Below are 14154 nucleotides of genomic sequence, written 5' to 3' on the forward strand. Positions count from 1 at the left end.
TCGGTTGCCGAAACAGTACAGAACGTTGCCGTTCAACAGCCTGCAGAAATCAAAATCTCTCCGCTTATCGGAGAAGTTTCGCCACCTGCTCCACGTTTGCTACCGCTTATTGATCAGAATACGCCGACATTAGCGAGATCGATGACAGGTTTTGAAGCTGAAAATCAATGGATGTCCGAATAGTTAAACTTGCAACTAGAACTGCATAAACAGTACATTCATAATTTAATTTTGTTCTAGTTTTAGCTATGATAACCCGTACATATATTGTTATTATCTTTTAACCGGAGACCAAGCATTAATTTGTAATTATTCTTGTTATTTCTATCTAATTTCAGAATTTATCTTTTGTCGCAACAAGGTGTATGTGATACCCATGGATAATTTACATTTCATTTATTTATTTGGTGCAGTAAAATTCCATATGATAAATTTTTTTAGTTCAAAATATTCGTCCTTCATTAACTTTTCAGGTTTGTTCATTCCTTGTCTAGAGTTACTCAGTTGCATCCTTTCTTGGTTTCCCGCTTCGTGATCAGACATGTCTGATCACACATTTCTTAGTTGGTAACAAGCACTTGAGTTCGATAGTTTTCATTTCGGAATTCAAATTCACTTCTCACTCTCTCGCTCACTCTCTTGATAAACTTGCTCCGCAAGCTAGCCTAAAACAAGTCAGGTTAGATTTCGGCTCGCGAAACGCAATTTCTAAAATTTTAAGTGAACTCGCACTGCAACTGACCACCGATCTCTACTGGTGTACTACAAGGCCTGCTTCATCGTGTTACTTAGATGAAGTGATTTTTGCTCTTTTTTCTTCATCAGTCAGATGTTAAGCTACAAGTACTTCTTAATTTTCCAAGAAACGTTTTAGACTGTTTTCAAAAAATGAAACAACACATCGAGATCCTGAAGAACTGGAAGTCTGCTCACTTTCACGTACAATACCAACAAACCAAACACTGAGAGTTGATAAAGAACGGTAACATTTGGTTTCGTCAGTCGGGTGCTCAGAAACAGCAAGACGTTTGTCTTGTCTAGCCCCAATGATAAGATTCATCTGAGCAGCCTTTTGACAGCCAGGATAAACCAACTTTAGTTCTTTAACTATCTCCCATTTTTCTTCGTTGATGTGCCTAATAGCCATTTCGATTGTTTTGTTCTTTGTCGCTGTTTTTGGACAACACTGATGAGCCAATGACAAAAGTTGCTTTGTTTTGTTGGTTGAAAGCAAATTTTGACATGGCGGGCTTGGATGACACATCGTTTCCTCCAAGTACAAATGCACAAGTGCTCTTCCTCTTACGTTTTAAAAGTAGAGAATAAACTTCGGATTCTGTTACAAGGCTGTTCTGAGACGCTGAGCCGGAAATTGCTCGCAGTTAAACGAAATCGCCCGTGACCTTAACGGGAATAACTTCAGTCTCGAGATAAATATTTTGTAATTGGTCTTCATTAGTGAGGACTGATTTTATCCTTTTTTTTATCAATCACTTGTTCTGCACTGCTAATTGAAACTCCGTGCGTAATTTTGCCTGTCCCTTTGAGCTGCGGTTTCGACCGTTTCCGTATGATCTGCCAGCTTGATAGCTGCCTCTGAGTTTATGTCTTCTCGATGCAACAATATGTAACGCTTTTCACCAGATTGGCGACAGCAAAAACCTGCTTTTTTTGATAGGTGTCCTGCTCGTAAACGGTTGGATCAAATTTTTTTGACTTCAATATGCTGGGCTCATTCTTTGACACCAAAGCCTTTGATGCTTTTGATGCTGTTTGTTAGCTGCTTCTGTTACCTTAATCTCTAGGTGCAAATTTTTCTGACAAATACGGAACATAACGGTCTAAATCAACCTAAAAGATGGCAAACATTGGGCAGTATCTGTCCCCCAGCAAAACATTTGTCCAATTCTAAAGCGCGAATTTAGTCCTAGTACTACAGGTCAAGTTAAGCTAACAAAAATTGCGTTTTCGGTGGCAATTAGAGGGGGATTGGGGATTGAGAACCCCTTGAATTTTCTTCAAAAAGTCCTACAGTCTCTTCAGAATACAGTTGCCCCGCTAGATATCCTCTACCGGGACCCTTGATTAGGTTAATCAACCTATTTTTACAGGTTAATAGACTGAATAACAGGTTGGGAGATAATGGTTTCTAGTATAGAAAGGGGCCCGCTTTTTAAAGGACCTGGCTGCCATTTGAATATGAAATGGAAATGGTATTTTTGTGGGTTATAAAAATTTGATCGCCAATGTGGTTAATTTTTGGAAGATTTCTGTTTCGAGAAAAGGGTTCGCGATCTCTCTTCTCTAACACGTTGTGGCAAAAATGATCGGTGAAATTTTATTCTCAGGCAATTTAGTTCCATCAAATCAACGTTTTGTTGAATAAATTTCATTAATAAATTTAGAGGGATCTTTACGAATTGTCCATTTGGTGTGATTTTGTGTGCACATTTTAGATCATGGCTGTGCTATTTTGAATAATTCAGACGGCACTGAATGCATTTTGGACTAATTTTGTTTTAAACAATGTAATTTAACAATTCATCGGATGAGAGACGCCCTACAGCTGGTTTAGGGTTCAAGTTCATATGCGTATGAACGTTTGGATTTATTTCTTTGGCTTTGACTGGTTCTTTTTGTGACCTCCTTTTGATCCAGACTCGCCACTGGCATCTTTTTTCCCACTTTTCTCTTTCTTCTTCGCCTCGCTTGGACACAAACACGCAGCCAGAATTACCAGAATCAAGCACGCCACGGCTGTCAGTATAGCGATTATAGGCATCACAAATGCGAAGCCAAATTGGGGCTGGGTAATGGGCTGTTTGGACCCCATGTTTTGAGCTATGGCTAAAATGGCTTTCTGTCTCTCGGATGGATTAGTGGATACCTCCTTTTTGGCAAACAGGTCGTAAGTGTTGGCCATTAGGATGACTCCCACTGTCAGCACAATAACTGAAATATACAATTGAAACATAGAACCTCGCCCAGGTTGAGGTGCCATCCGGAAGTGACCTCTGACCAGACCAAGTCCAACGCACACGGTGTGTTCCCAGACCAAAATTACAGAGTCTGGGATTTGGTTCGAGCGCACAATAGTATGATCAGAGGTCATTTCGGTCTGGGGATGGTATGATCTGGGGATGGTATGATCCGAGGTCATTTTGGTCTGGGGATGGTATGATCAGAGGTCATTTCGGTCTGGGGATGGTATGATCTGGGGATGGTATGATCCGAGGTCATTTCGGTCTGGGGATGGTATGATCAGAGGTCATTTCGGTCTGGGGATGGTATGATCTGGGGATGGTATGATCAGAGGTCATTTTGGTCTGGGGATGGTATGATCAGAGGTCATTTCGGTCTGGGGATGGTATGATCTGGGGATGGTATGATCCGAGGTCATTTCGGTCTGGGGATGGTATGATCAGAGGTCATTTCGGTCTGGGGATGGTATGATCTGGGGATGGTATGATCAGAGGTCATTTTGGTCTGGGGATGGTATGATCAGAGGTCATTTCGGTCTGGGGATGGTATGATCTGGGGATGGTATGATCAGAGGTCATTTTGGTCTGGGGATGGTATGATCAGAGGTCATTTCGGTCTGGGGATGGTATGATCTGGTGATGGTATGATCAGAGGTCACTTCGGTCTGGAGATGGTATGATCAAAGGCGGATTCGAGCGCACATTAGTCTGATCAGAGACCATTTCGTGCGGAATTTTTTTTTTCGATTTTTTTTGTTTTATTTTACCGAGCGATGTTGGCTCTGCCAAGAGGCAACAAAAAGCAGCATTCTGATCACAGACATATCTAGAGTCTGATGTCTTCGATCAGAACCAAATGGGTGCAGCTGATAGAACATGCCACTCCCCTTTCAAGGCAATTTTGTTTAACTGTAGAATACGACAATTTATATGGAAAGCTGTCTAAATTCATCCATCGAGTTCGAAATGTGCACAAATGCATCCTAAATAAATTATTTCTCAGCAGTTAGGTTTTCTATTATTTTGCAATAATACTTTTAGAAGGGTCTTTTCTCTAGATGAATTTAATAATGCAAACATCAATTTTTGTGAAATGAATGAATAACAAATTTCGTGCGTTGAGGTGATTTTGAGCGCACAATAATCTGATCAGGAGTGACTTTTGAGCGCACAATCGTCTGGACAATGGTCTGATTTTGGTCTGATCAGAGGTCCTTTCCGTCTGGAAAGGTCTGATCAGAGACAGTTTCGAGCGCACTTAGAGCGCACACGGTTTTTCGAGCTCATTTTAGTCTGATCAGAAGATAATTTGGTCTGGGATGGTCTGATCAGAGGCCACATCCGTATGGCACCTCGACCTGGGCGTCCTTTCATAGCAGCCTGTCTTTGAATCATAATTTGTTTCAGCAACATTTTGCGAATGGCATGGAAAACTCTTATGAAACAATTATGATTTCATTATTAACTACTTTGTATCAAATATGATTTTGGATGATTTCCTCTCAATCAACCAAATTAAGCTATATGTAATAAATTCACATTTTTGCATGTAACTATATTTATATTTATTAAAATAAAATTTCAGCATTTTTATGCTTACAAAATGCAGTGATATCTCAAAGGAAAATTATGAATGAATTGTTCTAAAATATTGCTTACTTGTGCCAGTTAACACCAGAATGTTCCACACTAGTCCCCCCGTCGAGGAGTGGTCCATGCACCCGGTTATCTGTAGTACCATGAAGATGAAGAACACACATGCGCCCACAGCACCCAGCGAGATGATTCCAGCTGCTATGATTCCAGGAATCATGAACTCCTTAAAATCGTCTTCCTGGTCAGAGCTTGTGATTGAGTTTTGAGGCCATTCTAAATATCCAAATTGACGTTTCAGGCACTTAAAAGAGTGAGAGTCTTATTCGTGTCGGTCATTTTCTAAAACTAACGACTTAAACCGTCATTTCTTCAGTAATGTTGTTTAAATGTGGCCTTTTCTTCTGTTATTCTTACAGATAACGAGTGAGATTGATTTTTGGAAAAAATCTGTTTTGCTGCAGTTTAAATCAGTAAGATTGCCCATTGACTTGGAAAAGTTATTTTTGGTGAATAAAATTTTTGGTTATCAATTGAATAGTTGAACTCTTTGATGAGTAAGCTACTCCGACTGGCAACGAGATGAATGTAAAAAAAGTCGCAAAATAATTTTGCGCCATCTAAAACGGCTCTCCAATGTGCCAATATTCAATCTTCCCAAAAAATATCCCATCAACTTTTATACATCATAGCAAAAAAACATCATAACTCCGCAGAGGTATACCCGAAGCGTCACGGGCTAATCTGCCAGATCTGCGTACCTCTTGTTCGTTTCTCATATCTTAATATATTTAAAATGTTACAATATTAAGAAAAAAGATACTTTAGCAATTTCGGGCAAAAATGGAGGGAATTGTCCAACCATTGCGATTTGAGATACACGCTTTGCATTCTTTTTGCGCCCGCTTTATCAGACATAACTATTTTTCGCAATAAGTGTAAATCTGTTTTGCACTGAATGTATGTAGAAATTGCAGTTGATTTATCTATAAGACGTAATTCTGCCTAAATTAACGTGCACTTCTTAGCATGTAAAATTGGTTTGAAGCCTAGAGCCATATAGAACTTAGATAAGTTTACCACAAAGTTTGCTGCTGCTTTGAATTGTGGGTCGCAATTGATCCAGCTTTACACAATCACATCACTACATACTCCCAAATCATGCATTCAAAGAGAGACATGGAGAGAAATTGCATAAAAACTCAATGAGAAATCAAGATTTTCCCATTAATAAAAATTTAGAGGGTAATTAGAGAGATAGTTGCGTTAGTTAATCCGTACACTCTGATTATTGTTCATATCACCTAAATTTAAAGTAGACACCTGCCAAAAGAGTCATATCAAAAAACCTGTAAATAGACGCTAAAAGTGATGATTCAAACCAACTGAATAATTTGTTTTTCTGATTTTATTTGGAATTAACTTATTTATTGAAAAACAGATGAAAAACAAGATTTTGAAGAGGCGCGAGATGAGCGCAGTGGGTGGAGAGGTGCACCGTGGGGGGGGGGGCAACAGGGGGTGTGGGAGAGTGGGCGGCAACGGTGGTAGGATGTCTTTTGCTGCAGGGTGCCCTTACAGCCTGAACGATGTGCAGGGGTAGAAATGGGGGGGGGCTGAAGGGGGTTGATGTGGGGAGGGGGTCAACTTTGAAGAACCATTAGCATAAATCTCAAAAAAATTTTTGTGAATCGCATACTTGGAGGCTAGTGAGCTGATAGGCTCTAAGAGAACTCAAAACACTCAGATGCACAATTTAGAATGCCAAAGGTCTGCAGTGGCAGAAGTTAAGATGCCAGAAGTTGCTACTTATACAGAAGTTGACATCCGTTGACTTTCGTCATTTTAAAACGTGCGCGTTTCGTTTTTTAAGCGTGGTTACATGACTGTGCAGAAATCACTTCGAAATTCTGACTAATACCTCGAACCGCTTCGCGGTTCTCGATAAACGCCAGAAATTCTCAGTGACTTCAAGCAGAGTCACGTACGCATTAATTAATATCCACTGGGCGCTACCTCTTTATTCCCTTTCTGAAGACAAAAATTTTAATGAAATCGATAAAAAAAAATTGGTCAAGCGAAAAATTGCTTAAGACAAGACCAGCAGGACTAATATAACTGCTACCAACTTTCTTTGAGAGCATTTAAAAACTACTCAATCTTAATTCACTGTAGCGGGGTCACTGTATTGATAAAAGCAAAAAGAAGTTACACCAAAAATGGTAGCATCTTCCGTTATTAATACATCAAATGAATTACCAATTTCATCCATTTTTTCCCCTTTTCTTCGAAGGATTTTGTAAAAAAAGGGTTCTGATAGAATAGTTCTCACCATTTCCAGAGTGCAAATTATCATTGAACGTTTTCATAGTTTTCTCAGTTTTTTCCCCAAAACCTAATAAGTTTTTCTGTTATCTTGTTTACTGTTCAAATGTTTGCTCACACAGTCTCCGAGATGAAACAGGGTCAAAAATGCCTTCAGATATCACTTTGTCTCTTCCAAACCTCTAACTTCACCAACTTTTATTAACCAAAAAAAAACGTTTGAATTATGAATGGTGATTCTCGGTAGTGTGCATCCAAAGAACAAAAAACAAGAAAAATTCCAAAAAAAAACTTGATGAAAAAATTTTTCCATTAAACATTAACAATTACAAACAACAAGTTTTTTGTAACTGTCAGCTAAATATGTAAACAGAATCTTCTTATAAACGCAACTGGACTTTTTATTAGAGAGACTAAGTCTCAGTATCACAAAATAACAATGATGAAACACAAAACTCAAAATTTTAAAAAACAATTTAAAGCACAGTGTTGAAGTACAAAAACCAAGCTTTCTACAGAAAATGTTGTATTTTTGAACAAAAAACAATCCGAATCACTTCTAGATTGTGAAAATCTTCAATTAGGCACAAACCAGTCTTGCTAATGCCAGAGTGGGCCATTAAAGATGATTTTTGTGCCATTTTTGAATTTTAAAAAAACTGAACTTTGAAAAATGTAGCCTAAAGTTTTGCCAAAATTTGAATCAAACAGTTCAACAAAAAAATACTTACCTCTTTAAAGGTAAAACGAATAAAATTGTTTCTGATAATTTTAGCACATTTTCAGCAAAACTGGAAAATTTACGGGAAATTAGCAAAATTACAGAAATTGAGAACAGAAACGACGGAATTCAGTCAAATTACCAAAAAAATTTCAAAGCTCGGTAACTCCGTTAAAAAACGAAATTCAAAAAGATATACGCTGGAAGTGGTATATTCAGTGGCTATAACCTACATACGCTGGACGTGCTTTCTAATGATAGCAGCCTTTACGATGAATATATCGATCGGCCAATATTAACTGAACAAAAAAACCAGTAGGGCATATATGTCCTGCCACGCAATTGTTCATGTTTGTACAATATAATAAATTTTTGGAAAAGCTGTACAACCCAGATCCAATCTGACTACGTCTAATTTGGGGTCTTTCCCATCATAACCCCCTCGAAATTATAGTCCCCATTGTGGTAAAATAACCATGATTGGCGGAGGGCTCTACGTTACCCGGGTCAACGATCATACAACTTTCTTTGATTTTGTACTAGGTCATATATGTTTCTTAGTAATCATACTAGGTCATATATGATTTGTATGAATTGTTGGTAGTCATACAAGGACCATATATGATTTCCTAGAAATCATACAGGGATCATACAAAAAATTTCACAGACTAAAAACTGTATAATTTTGATTTTCTATTGAAGTTGAAAAAATTTCATGGAAATCATGCAAGGTCATATATGACACATAAAACATTGACGTGTGCCAAAAATTCTCGTATAATGTAACCAGAGAACTTACTAAATTAATATATCACATTTGCGATTCACATTTGATTCTTTGTGTGCGCTAAAAGAAATACTTTGTTGTGCAAACATATTCAGAAACCGAATTTGAGGTTACATGCAATTTTTTTTTCTTGAATAGTTTCTTAAAATGAACATTTATCAGTATAAACTGGCTTCAAAAATTTTGTATGTCAAAAATTTTGTTATATATTTGGACTTACTCTTTTATTTAGTGCCCAACTTTGCATTTGATACTGTACGTTAGGGTATTATGGCGGATCACAATGTGATGCCGGGATATCATATAGGTGATGCCCTACCGAATAAAAAAAAAACATGAATAGTAAAACTTTTTCGAAAAATAGATGTATCATTCTTGGTCTTCGTACTAGGATCATATATGATTTCTTGGTAATCATACAAGGATCATATATGATTTCTTTGTTTTCATGCAAGGTTCGTACTGAGAAATTGAGTATGATCAGTGTGAAATTATATATGATCCTTGTATGAAATCAAAGAAACTTCAACCCGGGTATCTGACCACTAAGCTGAGGGGAGGGAGGGGGGGGGGGGCTTAAATAGGGAAGACCAGTCATTTGTGCTCTAAGTTAACTTTGTTTGTAACTTTGTGCTTTTAAGTCAAGTTTTGATAAATTTCATCCAAATGATAAAAAAAATAGCTAGACTGAAGATGAAGAGAACTTTAGTGGACAAATATCATCAGATTCGTCATCGGGGGATTAATTTTTTTATTTTTAAAACTAGAAAGTTATTGAAAAACATTACCAACCTTGAGCCACTTTGCACTCGGACTCAGCGCACGCTTTCCATACGCCAATTTTGAAAGATATTGTTTTATCAACCCCTATTTCGTGGTAATGGACAAGCAAAGTAAATATCACTATGCATAAAGATAGACAGCAACTGATGATAAGTAAAATTTTAGCTGAACACATTTTGCTGCTTTAAATTAAAATTGCAACATATTCAAGAAACGGTTCATCTTAAATGATTCAACAAATAACCGGGAATTAATATTACGACGCGCTTCTTGTCATCGCCGAGAAATTATGCAGAGAGTATTACTGCACGCTTGATATCACCATCCAGAAGTTATCAAAATCCGGGACGAAGCCGTGTAGTTGTATAAATTCGAGAGGGCTATACCAACCGTGTGGTAACGTTTTTAATAAACTCTTTTTTGATCACAACAATTGGATAATGTTATCTCACTGGTGCCGTGATTAGACTACGATCTTATTGCACTCTTTTATCTCCACTCCTTATATAGAAATAGTGGTGATAAAAGAGTGCGATAAACGCGTTGTCGGTGCTAGGAATTAGAGCCGAATGGGTGCTGAGCCGAATGGTAAAAGACGAGATTCAGAGCCGAATGCTTGAATGTGATTGGCCAAATAATCTGACTGGTTCACATTAAAGTACAACAAATGTAAGAAAAGGCGAAATAAATAGATTAAATTAGAGAAAAATAAAATGTAGAATTAAATTGGGATAAGAAAACGAAAAAAAAATATTCAAGTTGTGTATATTGGCCAATGAAGTTTAAGTTCTCATTTATTGTACACCCGTACCCAATTCCAAGTGCGTGTCAGTACTGGGCCATTGCAAATGCAATTTGTCGTCATTACTAAATCATACACTGATTCATGTCACTTTTTTGACTTGTCAGACGTGCGTTCAGTCTGATTTCACAATGGTCACACTTGTGCCAAGTGGCGTACACGAATCAAACGCACGATCTCCCGCTCCCCAGACGTTCGTTCTCCTTCCTACGCCACCATGACCGTTGAAAGTTTGTCTTTTACGCCGTCAATATACTACATGGGAGACTTGCATTTACAATTGTCCAGTACTGAATTACACTTGTAGTACGGTACGGGTAGCGTATAACATGTTCAGGTGTGATATTTTGCTCGGTTGTGATAGATTAAAGTCCCACAGGCCCCTTGATACTCGGCTTCAAATCTCATTTTATGACTTTCTGCTCTGCGCTCGTTCGGCTCTTTCGGCGTCCTCCCTCGCAGCTTTATGACACAACAGATTTTGTACCGTTATTTGGGCGCTAACCTGTTATGTCATGGGTTCTAGGAATTACAGCAGAATGCTTTTTAGCCAAAAAAAATAAATTGAAATCAGAGCCGAAAACTTAAATTTTTAGCCAAATAATCTGATTGAATTAATTTAAAGATCATGGGAAATTTGGAATTAATTGGTTGTCTATGTTTTAATATCTATGGTGTGCTGTTGGATTGCGCTCTACTCGGCCTTTCCGTGGCCGCAAAGCACCCTTAATCCCTCTCTTGTCCGGATGGAGGGGAGAGGGTTGCGACCACGGTTAAACCTTCGGCACGCTATTGTGAATTTTGTTTTACAAAAAACTGCCGCTAAAATGCTGAAATTAATGTCAACAACTGAGAGTTCATTAACTTGTTGTTCATTTACTTAAGTACTGAACTCTTTACTTAACTCAACACTCAACTCAACACTCAAACCATCACTCAAATCAACCCTCAAATCATCACTCAACTGAACAAACATATCAATACTCAACTAAACATTCATTTAAACGCCCAATCCAATACTAAACTCAACGCTCAACTCAAATCTCAACTTAACACTTAACTCAACATTCAACTCAAACCTCAAATTAACACTCAACTAAATATTGAACTCAACTCAACTACCGATTCCACTCTCAGATCAACTCTGAGCTCAACACTCAACTCAATACTCAACTCAATAATGAAATCAGCGCTCAACTCAACACTCAAATCAACTCTCAATTCAACACTCAACTCAAATGGTTAACAAAAAAAACTTTTGAGAAATTCTAGATTTGTGTACACATATCGTTAAGGCCCTCAAGTGCAAGTGCTACTTATAGCTAGTAATTTGCTATATAGCAGCACACAATTTGTAATTGGGGCTTCAAGACACTCGGTGAGTGAGATCAAAAATACTAAAAGTTTTGATGGCTTTTGTTTCGATCTCATCAGATTTTGTTTTGCCTAATAATTTGAAAGAAAAACAATTGTACAGCTCGGTTTTTTAGTTTGCATGACCCTTGAGTTCTGTAATTCACTTGTTGTTGCTGCTTTTGTTGTTGTTGAGGGAAATTGTAAGCTGTAAAACAAAAAGGTAAAATTGTAAATTTTGTTTTATTTGTTATTAAAAAATTTAGAGTTTGTTATCATTTGTGGTAATGCTGGCGAAGAGTGATAATTTTAATAGACGATTGTTGACTTTTTCTCTGACCGTCTGCAAGCTCGAATGACACACACCAAGTTTTGATTTTGTGGTTCGGACAAAAAAAGAAAAAACAATATTTTCGATAGATTACATTTGTTGCGTTGAGTAAACCAAGTAAAACGGAGTTGTGTTGCGGCTAAATGTGTCACAGAGCGTGAAATCTGTAGCTCAATTCTTGTGACTAAAATTCCTGATCTCTGGTTGTCGCTGTTAAAAAACAACTCGTACAATAACACGCTTTTTGATTACTCAGAAACACAGACAAAAATGGCAAACAATACAAGCTAGCAGATAACGGTTCAATTATACCATTAGAAAGTTACGCAAAAAAGAAAAAATCTATTTTAATTAAGTATTTTGAATAAACTGTGATTGTGGGTTACCGCAAGCGATAGCAAACGACGCGAAAACAATAAAGTCTAACACACGCCCGTTTTTAAATTAGATAACAAATTTATACCACGTTTTTGTTGCCAGCGTTGCTATGTATTTTTTGTGTTTTTCCTAATACACGCCTCCCCAGCTTTGCGGTCATAACGTAGAGCGTTATAACATATAACGTATAGCATTTTTTTTAGACGCTTAAAATCTTATAGCAACAACAAGCTAGCGTTGCAACAGGCCGTCCACCTTCGAAAAAGAGGTAGAATTTTGTCATAAAATTTAAAGAATTATTGAATTCTTAAGATAAATTAGTTTTCGCAAGTAACCCTATATTGAGAATTTGTGGGGCTGAGCTCAACCAGTTAACAGAGCTGTGACAATCAATATTTCATTTAGAATGAGTTTAGCGGGTTGTAATTTAGTTATTTGCTTCTAAATTTTATATTTTAAAAAGTATTTTCAATAGCAAAGTCCGTTTTTCGATAAAATATGAGAAAGAATGAAAAGTCTGAACGGCCAAACCCGTTGCCTACATTTAAACGCTAGAAAACTTTTACCGCGAATGTGAATATTTTGGATACAGCCTGAACGTTTTAGGTCGAACTAAATGGGGCATCATATTTGGGTCCAGCTAAATTCTAGGTGAAAGATTAGGTCCAGCTAAAGACTTTCCATGGTTTGATTGAGCCAAGCATGGCTTTTTCGTACCAATTTTTTGTCCAGCATGTTCTTTTTACAAGTCGAGGTCTGAACCTAGTTATGCCCTAGCAACCCGTGGGGCTTGATATCAAATTGCCAAAACCAAACAAATTATTTTGCCCGAAGTTGAGTTTTAAAGTGAGGGTTCAGTTTCACGGAGGTTTGTTGCAGCGGGGGTTTACTTTTGAGACGTTTAGTGACTATCTAAATTTAGGTGATATTTTTGCGGAGGTTCAGTTCCTTACCAATTCAGTGCTCGACCAGTTTTTACCCGTGATTTTTCTAATATAAAACTATCTTTTGGTCTTAGATCCTCCATTTCGATCAAATTTATTTAGCAAGCGTTTTGATTTTTTTTCAGAAGCAGCTGAAATTCAATCCATGATATAGATACATAGGATTAAATGCGTTCACCTGCGAAAATATCAGTGCCCTGGCAGGGATTTACTTGTGTCTGATTTCTAGATGCACGGCTGCTAGATGCCTAAAATTTAGATTTTTTTTTGGAAAAAGGGTTTGATTGAGTCAATTGCTGTAATTGGAAAATGTCAGTTATCATTTGAAGAATGCAAGAGGGCGAATCTGTTATAGGGAGTTAGAGTGACATGAGGACCAATTTAGGCAAACAATTTAGATAATATGTGAGCCATAAAAATTTTGGATCTTTTCTGTTTGTGCGCCCCGGTATATTAACTAACCCCCCCCCCCCCCCCACCCCGTTACAGAGTAGTTTCCATTACATAGTAACTCATTGTGTAAATTGTACAAAAATATCGCTAAAGAGTTCATTAACGTCTTTTTTTTACCTTTGTTTTTAATTGCTGTTAACAAACCTTGCGTATCAAAAGCCTTAATTCTGTCTGCTTTATGTTTTCTGCAAAAAATTTTCGGATATTTTTTTGTTTCATCCTACCCAGCTTAGTGGGCACCTATTTTTTTCTTCCCCAGGCACAAGGCTATATAACATATACTATTGGGGGGGCACAAAAACCCTTGGCGAGAAACAGAATTTATCCACGTGTTTTAATTATTAAATTTGTGCCCCGTTTTCTGCCCCCCCCCCCCCCCCGCTTAGTGGGTGCATATTATTTCAACCCCCCACAAACGGAAAAGATCCATTATATTTGTTTAAATGTTGTTCATTTTATAAGATTGCAATTGGTTGGTTAATATTTTCAAGCGTAATAATCTCTTTACCTAAGTTTTACCTCCGACCAAATAATAATATCTCATCTGATCTCAGCTTAAGTTGATCTCAAGGAGCCGTATTTTAGATAGACCGTACATAGACAGCCTGTAATGCTGTCGGGATGTGTGTAAACAGAGTTCCGTACAAAACTCGTGGATCGTTTCCGTTTGTGCCCTCCCATCACACTGGGCGCATGTTATTTG

At 37.6% G+C, this 14154-nt stretch overlaps 1 protein-coding gene across 1 annotated transcript; it reads right to left on the bottom strand.

The window, feature by feature from the left end:
• Window positions 1–2439: 2439 nt before the first annotated feature.
• LOC142339790 (uncharacterized) lies at window positions 2440–9565 on the bottom strand. The gene is made up of 3 exons (XM_075390056.1): window positions 9200–9565; window positions 4641–4850; window positions 2440–2952 (listed from the first exon to the last, which is right to left on the bottom strand). The coding sequence occupies exons 1-3, from the start codon at window positions 9363–9365 to the stop codon at window positions 2609–2611; spliced, it is 720 nt and encodes a 239-aa protein (XP_075246171.1). The 5' UTR covers window positions 9366–9565; the 3' UTR covers window positions 2440–2608.
• Between the last annotated feature and the right edge of the window lie 4589 nt (window positions 9566–14154).

This window comes from Convolutriloba macropyga, chromosome 5 (assembly GCF_964194025.1).
Source record: "Convolutriloba macropyga chromosome 5, txConMacr16.3, whole genome shotgun sequence".
NCBI classification, from domain to species: Eukaryota; Metazoa; Xenacoelomorpha; order Acoela; family Convolutidae; genus Convolutriloba; species Convolutriloba macropyga.